This window comes from Orcinus orca, chromosome 14 (genome assembly GCF_937001465.1).
Source record: "Orcinus orca chromosome 14, mOrcOrc1.1, whole genome shotgun sequence".
In the NCBI taxonomy this organism is placed as follows: domain Eukaryota; kingdom Metazoa; phylum Chordata; class Mammalia; order Artiodactyla; family Delphinidae; genus Orcinus; species Orcinus orca.
Window position 1 is genome coordinate 22,598,639 of NC_064572.1, and position 14,704 is coordinate 22,613,342.

The following is a 14,704-nucleotide window of genomic DNA, read 5'->3' on the forward strand; positions in this document are numbered from 1 at the left end:
TACAGTTATATCTTTTAACACAGGGGTCCCCAACCCCTGGGCAGCAGACCGGTACCGGTCCACGGCCTGTTAGGAACCTGGCCGCACAGCAGGAGGTGAGCGGCGGGTAAGCGAGCGAAGCTCCATCTGCCGCTCCCCGTCGCTCCGCACCGCTGCCCGTCGCTCGCTTTACTGCCTGAACCATCCCCCACCCCCGTCCGTGGAAAAATTGCCTTCCACGAAACCGGTCCCTGGCGCCAAAAAGACTGGGGACCACTGATTTAACATACATCATTGTTAATATCATTGCTGTCATAATATCACAATGCTCATAGCATAGCAAGAATAACTTATATAAAGATACAATTTAAGAAAAATGCTTTTTAATTAATATGCCCTAACCACTATTCCATAACTCTTGCAAATCTATAGCAACGAGCCTCCCACCAGAACATGATAGTCCCATATATAAATATGCCTGTGCATTGGTCTCAACTTCCGTGATGGAAATCATGAGGATTATTTTACAGTCACAGTTCACTTTTTGTTTGCTTTATTTGTTTGTCCTGGGAGCTAAATCAATTTCATTAAAAATTTTGTCTAAGAATGTTAAATCATAAAAACTTGTTTTGTTTAAAAATGTTTAAAACCCATGAAATGAGGCCTCCTTTTCTTTTGGCATCAGGGGTAGGTAAATGCATACCTCTTAAATGGAGCATGGTCTTTTGATAGTAAATTTAGCCTATGAGTACATTCATTTTACAGTATTCACTCAGCCTTAAACTATCCTAATTCCTTTCAGAGAGTAAAGCAGGAACACTATCACGTGACTGTCTGGGTTTCCGAAATGCTAAGTCTTTATAAAAGCCTTATGGATTTTGAGTAATAAAGCAAGTGCTGGCTTGTTAAGTAGGATAATCTGATCCATGCACTATGTAAACCAGAATGTAATTTTAGATACTATGGTTTTATTTATATCACAGTTGACTCCATAATTTTCAGAAGAACTTGCCTAATTACAGGAGTACATTTTCTTAGAAAATAAATTCATTTTGATATTTAAATGATTTTAACATTCTATTTGAGTAATCTTTTATTTATAAATATTTTATTTTTAATTAAAACGTTCATCACATTTCTCTAGTAATGAAACATATAGTGGGTAAAGTGTCCCAAAATTGATAAGTGATTGCCATTTCATTGTGACCACTTCAAAAGAACTTTATTACCAAATACTTAGGGAAAATGGAAATTATATTCTTGCTTATAAGTTAGCCCAGGTCACTAATTCTTTAAATAAATATTTTTGAGCATTTATTTTGTACCAGGTACTGTAGTAGGCATTAGGTGTACTCCTGGGAAAGAAAACAAAGCAAAGTAGGCAGAATAGACCATTGAACAACTTTTTTCATGTAGTCTTCCCACCGACTTTTATGCATTTTATTTTTTGGATATCTTGGCCTACCACTCAGAATATAATGACTTTAAACTTTATGCATATTTCTAACAAGCTTATTTATCTGATTCCTTGGCCTACTGAAAGCAGCAGGGGATTGCCTTAAGTCACATATACTGACAATACAAATGATAACAAATTCACCCAGATAGAAGCCACACTTGCCAAAGGATCACAGTAGTAATTTGAAATAGTATTTCTCTGACTCTGCCCCAGTCTGCTGCATGAGAATATCAATCTTGCCTATCCTCCAGTTTCTTCCCCAATACTTCTGAGAGTCCCCTGGGGATATCTCAGCCAGAGTTTCTTAAAAGGAAAGTCCTCTTCTCCATTTCCAGATCACTGTGGTAGTGGCAATCATCACTGCCAACCAGGGCATTAGCTATGTCACAGATGGCAGCCAATGGCACTGTGACCAATGTCCACCTAGTTCTGGAACCGTGGCTACTATGGCCTTGCTCTCTCACTCTCCATAGAGACTAGAGGATAGCCTTTTATATTAGCGTAGGCTAAGCTGCTGTAATTACAAAATGCGGGAAAAAATGCAATGGCTGAGGGAATACAGAAATGTTTTCCTCTCTCACATGACGGTCCAGGTTAGTGTTGACTTCAGCAAGAAATGCTTCTCAAGCAACCGTGTAAGAACTAGGGCCCTGCCCATCTTGAACAAATAGATTCCAAGGTTGCTCTGCCCCCTGCCCTCCCAGCCACAGGAAGGGAGAGAGCCTGTGGGGGAGACCCAGCCCTACTCAAAAGCCTCAGCTAAGATTCTGTCGGTGAGAACAGGACACGTGGCCCTTCCTCCCTCAGAGGTTAGACTGAGAAGCACGGCCCTGGCTGGGCCACTCCCCAGCCACCACTCCGTTATTCTGTCTTTTTATGGACAGCAAGCTGTCACCTCCACACCTGTCTGGTTTCACCATCCTAGACCTTTCTTTGCAGCCCCCTAGCTCTGACACCCAGAGCAGTGGAGAGCATCCTTGGTCACATAACCTCTTCCATCTCTATACTAGGCAGGTCTTTTTCCATCCATATAGACAACTTGTAAAAACCTTTACTACTCTTTTCAAGTCCACTCTCCTTCCCACCCATCCCCAGCCTTAAAAGATGGCCTGATCTCCTACTGCAGAGTAAAGATAGAGGTCCTCAACTATGAACCACTTCAGCCCTCTTCCCAGCATGGCCACTCTTCTTTTCCTTCTATCCCAGAGGAAGATGCATCCCTGTTTCTTTCTTTCTTTTTATTTTTTTAAACATTTATTTATTTAGTTGGTTGGTTGGTTGGTTGCGCCGGGTCTTAGTTGTGCCACGTGGGCTTCTTAGTTGTGGCATGCGAACGCCTAGTTGTGGCATGCATGTGGGATCTAGTTCCCTGACCAGGGATCGAACCTGGGTCCCCTGCATTGGGAGTGTGGAGTCTTACCCACTGTGCCACCAGGGAAGTCCCCCTGCTTCTTTCTTGATCCCACTCTTCTTTCTAATATTATTCTTGTCTGTCTCATTCAAGATCTTGTTCCATTAAGTATTCCTGCTTTCTCATAATTTGAATCTCATTATCTCTCCAGTAAAATGTTCAGTCCTTGAGGCTGTACACATGCTTTCCTCTTGCCTCCTGCTATTTTTTATTTCCCCTTTTTTTCTTTTTAAACCAGGTCTCTTAAAAGACTCCTCTATATTTAATTGTCATGTCTTTACCTCTTGTCTACTGTCCAGCCTTTTGCAGTCCTGACGTAAATGAGCACACTAAGCTCTGTGCAGCCCCATATTCATGCAACAATTCATATGTTTATGAATTGCAGGCGCAGAGGATTTAGTAGTGAAAAAAATGTAGTAGTGAAAAAAATGAAAGTCTTTGTCCTCTTGGAGTTTACATTCTAGTAAGGAAAGGTAGGAAAAAAAATTGAATATTTGTTAGATGTGTCTATGATATGTGATATGTGCTAAAGAGAAAAAGAAGTCATGATAAGGGAGTTAGAACGACATTGTTACTTTAAACAAGTGGTCAGGAAAGGCCTCTTGGATAAACATTTGAGCAGAGACCTGAAGCAAGTGAGAAACTGAGGGAAGAGCATTTCAACAAGGAAATAGTATGTACTAAGGCCCTGAGGCAGGAACATTACCGTACACAGGAAGGACAGTAAAGGGCCAATGTGACTGGAGCAGAACAAGGGAAGGAGGAAGAGGAGAAGATGAGGCCAGAGAGGCAACTGAGGTGCCAGATCCACAGGGCCTTGTAGGCTGAGGTAAGAATCCTGAGGGGGGTCATCGGAGGGGTTTGAGCAAAGGAATGACCTGCTCGTTAAGGAGACACTCAGTGATGTGTCCAAAAGACCCAAAAAAGCAGAGCGATCAGTTAGGACGCTATAGGGATAATCCAGACAGGAGATGATGGTCATGTGCCCTGGGGAGGTGTCTGTGGAAGGGGTGAGAAATGACTTTGATTCCTGATATGTTTCCAAGAGCGGACAGGCTGAATAGCGCTGGGACCTACCACCTGCCCCTCCAGGGGAGTTTCTTCCCCATGCTCCACCTTGCTCTGCCTCACTTGGGGCCCAGGAGGCCAGTCCTTACAGGCTGCATTATGTCTGACTTCCCTTTGGGTTTGGCTCATGAGAGGCTCCTGCAGAAGATCAGATGGCAGGGTGAGCGTGCAGTCGGAGTACTGGTCTCCCTGCCACCGCGGGTTGGCTGTGACTGTCTACCTGAGGCTACAGCTCTCCCCTACGGTTTCCCTGTCTGGATCCCATGAAACCCTTCCCTGTCCTCCCTTCTTCACACCAAGGGGATAACGTCAGTTCCTGCTGTCTCTAGCTCAAGGGTGAACTACTATCCTTTGTTGGTTTTCCTGAACCTCACCCACAACTTTATAAATAGTCCCTTTAATAAGCTTTCCTCAAACTTGTGCTCTTGACTCATACTGGGAACTAGGGCATCTAATGTAGTAAAAACAGAAGAACATTTTTAAAATCACTGTTATTTACCTGTTTTTCTCCCCAGTAAAATGTTAACTCCTTGAGGACAGAAGCTGTTATATTCCTGTTTCTATTCCCATGATGTGAAGTAGGTAGGGTTTGCTACAGTTGTGTCAATGAGTGTTATATATAATGAGCCCACCTGAGTCCTTAGGAATAGTCTAAATTATGTTTGATGTGAAAGATTAATCAAAAGTAGGATGTGTGTGTGTGTGTCCATCTTAGTGCTTATAGGTATAAGCTCCACCTTGCTGGATAATTCAATTCCCTGGAATCAAAGAGAATTTTAAGAAAAAGTTGAGTAGCTTTCTTATTACTCATTGTTCTCATGAAGATATCTAAACAACAGTTTTGTCGATTTTACCAATTGTTTCTGAACTGGAAAGAAATAGTACTTGTTCCCACTATCTTAAGAACATCAATTTTTTTTTTCCAGTAATTTTAAAGGTAGATTGTGGTTTATTACAGTTACCTTTTAAGTTACAGTCTTTTATTTGCATAACATTTTAATGACACTTATTTCTATTATATTTGGTTATATACAGTCATAAGATTATCAGTGTGATTGTTTTCCTACTAGTTTTTTGTTTTAGTATTGCATTTTGTTATTGATGTTTTCTGTCGATCTAAAGAATATTTTATCTCCACATATTTATAATTCTAATTTTGTGACTTGCTCTTTTTTCTTTCTTCCTTCCTTCCTTCCCTCCCTCCCTCCCTCCCTCCTTCCTTCCTTCCTTCCTTTCTTCCTTCTTTTCTTTCTCTCCTTGACTTCTTTCTGTTATTTCCTTTGGGCTAGACCTTAAACAGTAGGCTGAGCAGCCTTGAGGTATAGTTTTAATGAAAGCTTTGCTGAGTAATCATTTGGTATAAAATCCCAACCATTAACAGAAAAAAGAAAGCAATATCTTTTCAAGGTTAACTTTCTCTGTGCTTGTTCCTGTGAATAACACACACTCATTGAATTCATTTAATTATTACCTCAACTCAACTATATTTAAGGTCCATCTTTCTAATGAGGACAACAAAAAAATCCATAAGTTTATGAGAGCAGATTGTCAAAGAATATATTCATTAAAGATAAATTAGAACCATGGAGTTTTGCTTACATAAAATTGTAGCCGATACCTCAGGAAAATGTCTAGGAATACCCTATTGAGTATATAGTTTGTTGTTGTTTTTTAACTAAAAAGATAGAGCCTTCTTTTTCTTCTTTTCTCCCTTTTTTAATTTTTGGCATTTTTGCATATTCTCACAACCTAAATAAATTTTTTCTTTTTAGAGATAAACATTATATACGTGAAAGTACTTATTTATTTGGTGGGGTTTAAAATGAATTTGAAAACTGAATTAACACTTGACTTTACTGAAGCCAGGGTGCTTTTGAAACCTGTGGGACTGTAGCAGCTCTAGTCTATTTGAGAAATAGTCTTTCAGGGAGTATCACCAAACATTAGCTATCTGTGCAGTTCCTTTCACCTCTACTCAACCCTATTAACAGGTAAATTATGACTATTTGTGGGTTGTTTTTTGTTTGTTTGTTTGTTTTGTTTTTTTGCGGTACGCGGGTCTCTCACTGCTGTGACCTCTCCCGCTGCGGAGCACAGGCTCCGGACGCGCAGGCTCAGCGGCCATGGCTCACGGGCCCAGCCGCTCCGCGGCATGTGGGATCTTCCCGGACAGGGGCACGAACCCGCGTCCCCTGCATCGGCAGGCGGACTCTCAACCACTGCGCCACCAGGGAAGCCCTGTGGGGTATTTTTTATCGTTGTTATCCGTTTGGAAGATCACAACCATAATGACTGTTGTGAAATAGTAAAATAATGAAAAATAACAAGCGTTGACTTAAATCATTCATTTTTCTGAAAGTTTCCTAAAGTTCCTATGAGAGAGACCATTTAACTCAAGCCACCACTTTCCCAGGAAAGAAGGTGGTAGAGTTTACACTGAAATCCCCAGGCTGAGTACCGGAGAGGGAAGAGAGAGCTGAAAAGATTGGTCTGATGGCAGCTGCTTGTTTGAAAATCTGCCTGGTTCAGGCTTCAAAGTAGACTGTGCCCTCCTGCGCCCATTTCCCAGCTTGGCGACCTTGCACAACGTGCTTACTTTGGCCCTCAGTAAAATGAGAGGAGTTTGCCAGGTTACTTATTTTCGAACTCTGCCCCATGGAGCAGTAGGGTTTCTTGGAGTTTCCTCAAGAGTCCGACGGTGGATAGAATGGGAGGACCAACCAGAGCTGGTTTTTTTGTAATTGTTTTACAATTTTTTTCAGTAAAGGCTTATGTAGTTCAAAAAACTTGGTCGCCACCAAGGTCCCTTCTAGCTCAGTGAAAGTGCGTTGTTTTGTTTGCAGGGGCTTTTTTTCTTCATTTCTTTTTGAGGGGATAAACTTGTGAATACAGTTGAATGGTAAGAGTACTAAATTACTGTTTGATTTGGAAAAGCTAAATGAAGGAACTCATGTGAGAGCCTCACTTTCCTTTAAATAGAAAGGGGCGGGGAGAAAAAACACATAGGATTTTAGCCCTGGAAGAAAATCCCCATATTGGGACAAAAGCTTGGAACTGGCAGCAGTGAGGGATTTAAGATAACTTATGAAAAGTGAAAAACTAAAGAGAATATTTGGTCTAACTTTCTTTTTTAATTTGAGATGATAATCTTATAAATCAATTTCGTTGTATTTTAAATAGAGATAACGTGCCCTACTATTTGCTTCAGGCAATTTTCTAAGCTCTTGGGTAAATTATTACGCATGTCACAACACATTGCTTCAAAAGTTTTTCATGGCTATTATTAATTGATTTCTCCATGAACATAGAAAACTGTTAAAGCTACCTGAGTTATAGTTCCTTATTGTTTATGGAATACCCAAACAAGCATCTGTATTAAAACTAAATAGGTCAATTTTCTAGCTAATTATAGAGACCTAATTTTTGTTTTTTTGTCATCTTATTGGGATGAGAACAAGGGAAGTAGTGGTTATTCTTGGACCTCGCATTCAGCAATTCCTCACATTTCTTTCTGTACGTGGCAAAATTGGTTAATAGCACCAATTCCAGAGTCAGGCAGCTTGAATAAGTCATTTTACCTCTCTCTGCCACCGTTTCCTTATAATCATATAATTATGTTTTCTACTTCATAATGTTGTTGTGGGGGTAAGTGAATTAATATATGTGATGCACTTAGTACAGTCCCTGGCCTGTGGTTGTCATGGTTTTGTGTATTATTGTTAGCCATTATTATATTATTGAGAAAGTGGAGGGTTTTTTTTTTACATCTTTATTGTAGTATAATTGCTTTACAATGTTGTGTTAGTTTCTGCTGTATAACACAGTGAATCAGCTATACGTATACATATATCCCCATATCCCCTCCCTCTTGCGTCTCCCTCCCTCCCACCCTCCCTATCCCACCCCTCTAGGTGGTCACAAAGCACCAAGCTGATCTCCCTGTGCTATGTGGCTGCTTCCCACTAGCTAGCTGTTTTACGTTTGGTAGTGTACATATGTCGCTGCTACTCTCTCACTTCGTCCCAGCTTACACTTCCCCCTCCCCGTGTCCTCAAGTCCATTCTCTACGTTTGCATCTTTATTCCTGTCCTGCCCCTAGGTTCTTCAGAACCTTTTTTTTTCTTTTTAGATTCCATATATATGTGTTAGCATACGGTATTTGTTTTTCTCTTTCTGACTTTCTTCACTCTGTATGACAGACTCTAGGTCCATCCACCTCACTACAAATAACTCAATTTTGTTTCTTTTTATGGCTGAGTAATATTCCTTTGTATATATGTACCACATCTTCTTTATCCATTCATCTATCGATGGACACCTAGGTTGAAAAGCAGAGATTTTAACCCTTAAGGAAAATCCAACCTACATGAGAGATGAGAGTCTCTGTGCTTAGGAAGGTGGAAAGGTGTATTCTCACTCATTTGTGAGAATGAGTTCAAGATAAAATTAATATGGCAGCATTCCATGAAAAGGATTGGTACAGAGATACCGGAGTCTTGAGGACCTTTTAGGATGCTCTATTCCAGGCAAGAGGTAAAGATGTCCTGAACTACTGTCTTAGTTCTTTCAGGCTGCTATAACAAAAATACCATAGTCTAGGTGGTTTATAAACAACAGAAATTTATTCTCACAGTTTAAGAGGCTGAGAAGTCCAAGATCAAAGTGCCAGCAGACCCCATGTCTGGTGAGGGCCCACTTCCTGGTTTATGAAGGCCATCTTCTTGATATGTCCTCACATGGTGGAAGAGCAGAGAGAGCTCTCTGGGGTCTCTTTTATAAGGACACCATTCACGTTCATGAGGACACTACCCTCATGACCTAAAAACCTCCCAAAGGCCCCACCTTCTAGTACACATTCAGGGTTAGGATTTCAGCATATGAATTTTGAGGGGACACAAACATTTGGTCTATTGCAACTACTCTTGTGGTATTGGAGTCGAAGGAAAAGGATATGTGAAAGATTACAGGCTTGTATTTAGGGCAAGAGGAAGAAGACACTAACCTTAGATTGCAAAGTGGGTGACTAGCATTATGGGTGTAACAAACCCAGGATTGTTCTTTGGTTTCCGAATAGTTTCTATATATTGAGAAATAAGGAATGCAAAATTTGAAAGACTAATAAAGATTAAATGTGGTCATATCATACATATACTATATGATTTGTATAATAATTAAATAGCTAGTAATCTTCATAAGGGAGCATGTAGATAAGATCTTTTAAAGAATTTTCCTCCAGTTAAGAAAAACATGTCCTAATTTTTCAATTCTCTCATTTCGGTTCCTACATTATATTGTATCAAAGCCTAGAGATTTGTTATTCTTTGATTCTTATATCCCAAGACTACTGATGTAGTGATGTGAGGAACTCAGGCATAAAACCTGTTGAGAATTAAACCATCGCCTTCTGCATTTAATCCAACGTACTATGTATGATATATACAGTTTTTCAGAGTTGCAGATAACTTTGGTCTATTATTTCATACATATTTTTATTGTTTTACAGGTTCGATGGATGATGTACTGGATTGTCTTTGCTCTCTATACTGTGACTGAAACAGTAGCAGATCAGACAGTTGCTTGGTAAGTTCTCGTGTTGACAAAAGGCCAGACTATAGACTCTTGATCAGGTGTCCTGAGTTCTTATCCTGCTCCAGCTGTTAACTGAGTGAATTTGATCAGTCTACCTAATTATCCATTGTATCATTTTCTTCATGTGGGTTCCCCACAAGAACATTACTTTCCTTTTGAAATCCTCCAGGTGAAGGCGGCTCATCCTCCCCACGTGCCACTCCCTGCCCATCTCCCACACACCTCCCACTACCTTGGAATAGAGAAAACTTGGTTGTCGTTATCTTTTTTCCACACTGATGACTTCAGACTATTTTTTCTTGATTACTTCCTAAACGACTCCTCTTTTGAATCCCACAGCATCTGGTTTTAGCGCTCCCTCCCCATCCTTAAAAGTCTCATCTACAAACATTCAAACTGGATGATGTCAAATCCACACAGAAACACCCCCCAACACCAGCTCCTTGACTGCTCTATTCCAAACAGTATGGGGCAAAATTAAAACATGTTTATATCCTCGAGGATTTAACATTTTACTGAGGAGCAATACTTAATGGAACAACTTGAATCTCCTTGTGCTGTATTTCAGTAGTGTATTTCCATCTATACCTTTCCATCACTTGGAGAAATCCTCCTTTCAAGCTCTTTAAACTTTTACTACCTTGCCACTATCTTCAACCGCCTTTGCTGCACAAACCTTCATCCTAAATTAGCCCAACAATTGCTTTTCTTTGCTTCTTTACCCAGGCTACCAGTTGAGCTGAAAAAAATCAATCAGCTGCTCATATTGGTATCAGTTTGAAAGTCACGATTCCTTTTACTTGCTTTTGGTCAGTGGCTACTTCCATTCCCTCCTGCATCTGTTTCAAACATTTAACTGTTCTCTGCTTAAACTGTCTTTCTGACTTTGCTATTCTCATCATATTCTCATAGCACACTAGGTCACATTGGATTGCTAGGAAAAAACAGAAGTCATCAGGCTTAAATGTTCTTAACGACCTGCCTTTATTTTTCAACTTCTCTGTATCTGCATTGATCTTTCTCTTCCTCTGTCCCACAGCTCATTTATTTACCTGTTATGTTTTGGTGTAGGGGTTTGGGGAGGGTTGGTTGGTTGGTTGTTTTTAAGTGGCAGAACACAGATTCCAAGCCATACTAGGTCTCTTAAATTTCAATGCTCTCTCTTTAAAGACTTCTATTTTTTTTTCCTGATTGCAGATGTAGCACATATACACTATTAAAAAGTAAACAACGTAGAAAAAGCTTACCACGACCAATGATAGTCCAGAAACTCCTCTGTAACTGCACTGCAGAGACCCTTTGTAGACTACACAAGAGTCATTCCTCACTGCCCCCTGCCCATCTGTCTCATCAGAAGAGCCCAGATTTTCTTTTTGTCATGTATCTTAGTACTTCATGTACCACAAGATGCTGGTCTCTTCATGATGTATTAGTTAACTTTTGCTGTGGCAACAAACAACCCTAAAAGCACAATGGGTTAGAAAAACAAACATTCATTTCTTGCTCAGGCTATATGAGGACAAATGGTTGGCTGCAACTTTACTGGGCTCAGCTCAGTTTTAAGTGTCTTGTTCAAGGACCAAGGCTGAAGAAGCAGCTGTTCTCGTGGCAAAAAGCAAAAGTTGAAAGCAAGAGGTTGGGGGTGTTGAGGTGAGGGAGTCAAAGGGAATTTAAAGCGTCTCCTTGCATGTGACATATGTCACACTCACATTCTGTTGCCCAAAGCAGGTCACATGGCTAAAGCCATGGTCATTGCTTGAGGAAGTGTATTCAGCCTACCGAGAAGGCACTGAAAAATCAAGTGGGAAGGGGCATTGGTATATTACCCTAATTCCCAGGTTACCACAATGGCAATTCCATTCTCCTTTCAAGTGAACAGTTTAGGTCTGTCAAGTGCTGCGGTTCTGGCCAAATGAAATTGGAGGGGACGTTTTCTGGGAGTTCTAAGGGAAGGAGATGTGTATATGGTGTAACACTGTACACTTGGCGCTTATAAAGGTGACTCCTGATGCTTGGAGGTGTGTCCAGGTAATGCCATAACAGCTACGCTCTGCAGACAGGGTGGGTGTACCTTACTATCATGGTTATAAATGCTATTAATGCCCTCTCTGAACTGCCACAGTCAGTTTGGCAGCTTGGCTGTGCTTGTCTAAACGGAGCAATCTTGTACTAGAAGGTGTGAATCACTCCAGGGGTCAGGTTGCTCTGATCTGTATAGTTAATGAGATTTTGTCAATTCAAACATGGTTGTTTCCCTGATCACAACTTTTTACATGTGAAAACTTAACCCAGTGACTGAACTTTGTAAAAAGGTTTTTTTGCAATTTCCTCATGGTCTGTACTTTATTTTCACTGGCGTTTTTTTCTGATTTTTTCTCGTTAGGTTCCCCCTGTACTATGAGCTTAAGATTGCTTTTGTCATATGGCTGCTCTCTCCCTATACCAAAGGAGCAAGTTTAATATATAGAAAATTCCTTCATCCACTACTTTCTTCAAAGGAAAGGGTAAGATATACAGATTATTTCCACAAATCACTTATTAGAAATGTATATCATCACATGCTATATGCTATAAAGTGAGTGAAACTATTATGTTAAGGGGGAGAAGTCCCAGTTTTCAGCTTCTTGACACTCTTTTTAAATAAAATTAATATTTATGGGTTTGATTTTTTTTCTAGGAGATTGATGATTATATTGTACAAGCAAAGGAACGAGGCTATGAGACTATGGTAAACTTTGGGCGGCAAGGTTTAAATTTAGCAGCTACTGCTGCTGTCACTGCAGCAGTGAAGGTAATTTTTTATTTACCTTTTTTTTTTTAATCCAGTGTCACATTGTCAATGAATAAAGTAGGGTGGCTTTTTACTTCAGATCATTATAAAATTTTGGCACAAATTTACCTTCTGTTTATTTTTGTAATACTAGAAAAAAAACAAGTAGATTATTTTAAAGGAATTTTAACATGTGTTTTCTATAATTGTTGGATATTTTGAAACTCTTAATTGATGACAAAATGAGAGCTAGTTAGTAAGTAAAACATACTGGAAAATGTCATTTTGTCATAATTTTCCTACTTTATAACCTTAAAATAGTTTTGAGTAAATCATCTTTAGTAAAGATGACCATTCTTTCTTTCTCTGTCTTTGGTGTTTTTTCCCTCTCTCTCTCCATGGCAATATCTTGGTAGGATTTCTGGCTTACTTCTGCACCCATACTTCAACCAGTTTGAGGTAACTGATTATTCAAAATAAGGCATGAAAATTTTCTGTTCTTAAAACTTAAGATTTTACTTAGCCAATTACTAATGTCATGTGTTGTGTTTTGCAAGCCAAATTATCAAAGGAATGAATGCCTTCTGTGAAAATTCGCATTATGGCTTTTGGATTTCTTTGCATGTAGTAATTAGTGTGGTTTATTTTAAATACCATAGCATAATTGGTTTTGGTGTGTAGTGTATGGAAGGAAAATAGGTTTCAGATCCAGAAAGTGCTGAGTGTGACTTTCTAAGTAACCATCGGTGATTGACTTAACTTCTCAGTTGGGAGGATGGCGAGGAGGAGAAAATGAGGTGGAAGAGAACTAAAGTCCTCATCTGCTGTATATGAAAGTAGAGGTTTTAAAGTGGTTGCCTGCAGGGGGATGGAGAGAAGGGGACCGAGGGCTTCTTGCTTTCTTTTGTTACAAAATTTAGCATCATTTAACTTTACAAATGAAGTACATGTATTTATTTACACCCCAAAGAAGATGCTTTCTGAGTTTTCCATACTTAAAAGCAACATTCAACCTGATTCTATGGCAAAAAATTAACTTTCAACATCAAAAATTGCTTAGAAAAAAAAAATTGCTTAGAAAATATAGACATTTTAGAACATTGTTTTAGGAAACATAGAAGCACACAAATTCCATTTGCCCTCTTTACTTTTTTTTTTTCTTTATTTGGCTGCATTGGGTCTTCGTTGCTGTGTGCGGGCTTTCTCTAGTTGGGGTGGGCGAGCGGGGTCCACTCTTCTTTGCGGTACGTGGACTTTCTCATCTCGGTGGCTTCTCTTGTAGTGGAGCATGGGCTCTAGGCGCGCCGGCTTCAGTAGTTGTGGCTTGCAGGCTATAGTGCGCAGGCTCAGTAGCTGTGGTGCACGGGCCTAGCTGCTGCCCCCACCCCCACCCCGGCATGTGGGATCTTCCTGGACCAGGGTGCAAACCCACATCCCCTGCTTTGGCAGGCGGATTCTTAACCACTGCACCACTAGGGAAGTCCTTGCTCTCTTTACTTTAACACTTAAATATAGTTTATAATCCTGCATACTCTGTGAGACACCTCCCTACATATTGTCACTATTGTGTAGGATATTTATTTTATTTTGACTTACTACTTCCAAACTCTGTGTGAGGAATCAGAAACCCCAACTAGATTATCTTATCCTGGTTCCCTTCTTATTTATTTTTATTTTATACATACTTTGCTGCCATCAGTATTTAACATCCGATATATTTATTCAACATGTATGTATTTAATGTATTTAACATCTATATGTATGTATGTTTTTTAATATTTATTTATTTATTTATTTAGGCTGCACCCGGTCTTAGTTGCAGCATGTGGGATCTAGTTCCCTGACCAAGGATTGAACCCGGGCCCCCTGCATTGGGAGCCAGAGTCTTACCCATTGGACTTCTAGGGAAGTCCCTATGTATGTATTTAATGACTACCATATGGTAGGTGCTTGGGATGCAGCAATGAACAAAATAGATACAGTCTTTACCCTCACAGGCTACTACTGTCAAGCTGAATGTCTGTATTCACTAACTGAAAATTTTACCTCATCTTTGGTTGCTTAGAGCCTACCCCTTGCCCTCCACTATGAAAATAAGCATTATCTGGTAATTCCCTGGCGGTGCAGTGGTTAGGACTCCGCGCTTTCACTGCCGAAGGCCAGGGTTCAATCCCTGGTTGGGGAACTAAGATCCCACAAGCCTCACGGTGCAGACCAAAAAAATAAATAAAATAAAAATAAGCATCGTCTCACAGAAACACTTTGCTGTAGAAAGGCTATAAAAGTAATTCTATACCTGTGTTTCTCTGGCTTCTTTGTTGTTCAATGTTTGTTTTTATTTATACATTTAACAAATCAAAACCACCTCCCCACTTCAAAGGCAGGAAACAGATCATAAAAGTCATCTAAGTTACCACTGCAGAACAAT

General features: G+C 39.9%; 1 protein-coding gene across 6 annotated transcripts in view; it reads left to right on the forward strand.

Annotated features, from left to right (window-relative positions):
* Positions 1-14,704, forward strand: part of REEP3 (receptor accessory protein 3) — a 393,590-nt gene that overhangs the window by 359,448 nt on the left and 19,438 nt on the right. For all 6 annotated transcript variants that reach the window (XM_049697203.1, XM_033406077.2, XM_004279995.2 and 3 more), the window contains 3 exons: positions 9,421-9,497; positions 11,890-12,010; positions 12,184-12,297. In XM_049697203.1, coding sequence (XP_049553160.1) covers positions 9,430-9,497; positions 11,890-12,010; positions 12,184-12,297 — 303 coding nt within the window. In that variant the 5' untranslated portion in view covers positions 9,421-9,429. The remainder of the gene's footprint in view (positions 1-9,420; positions 9,498-11,889; positions 12,011-12,183; positions 12,298-14,704) is intronic.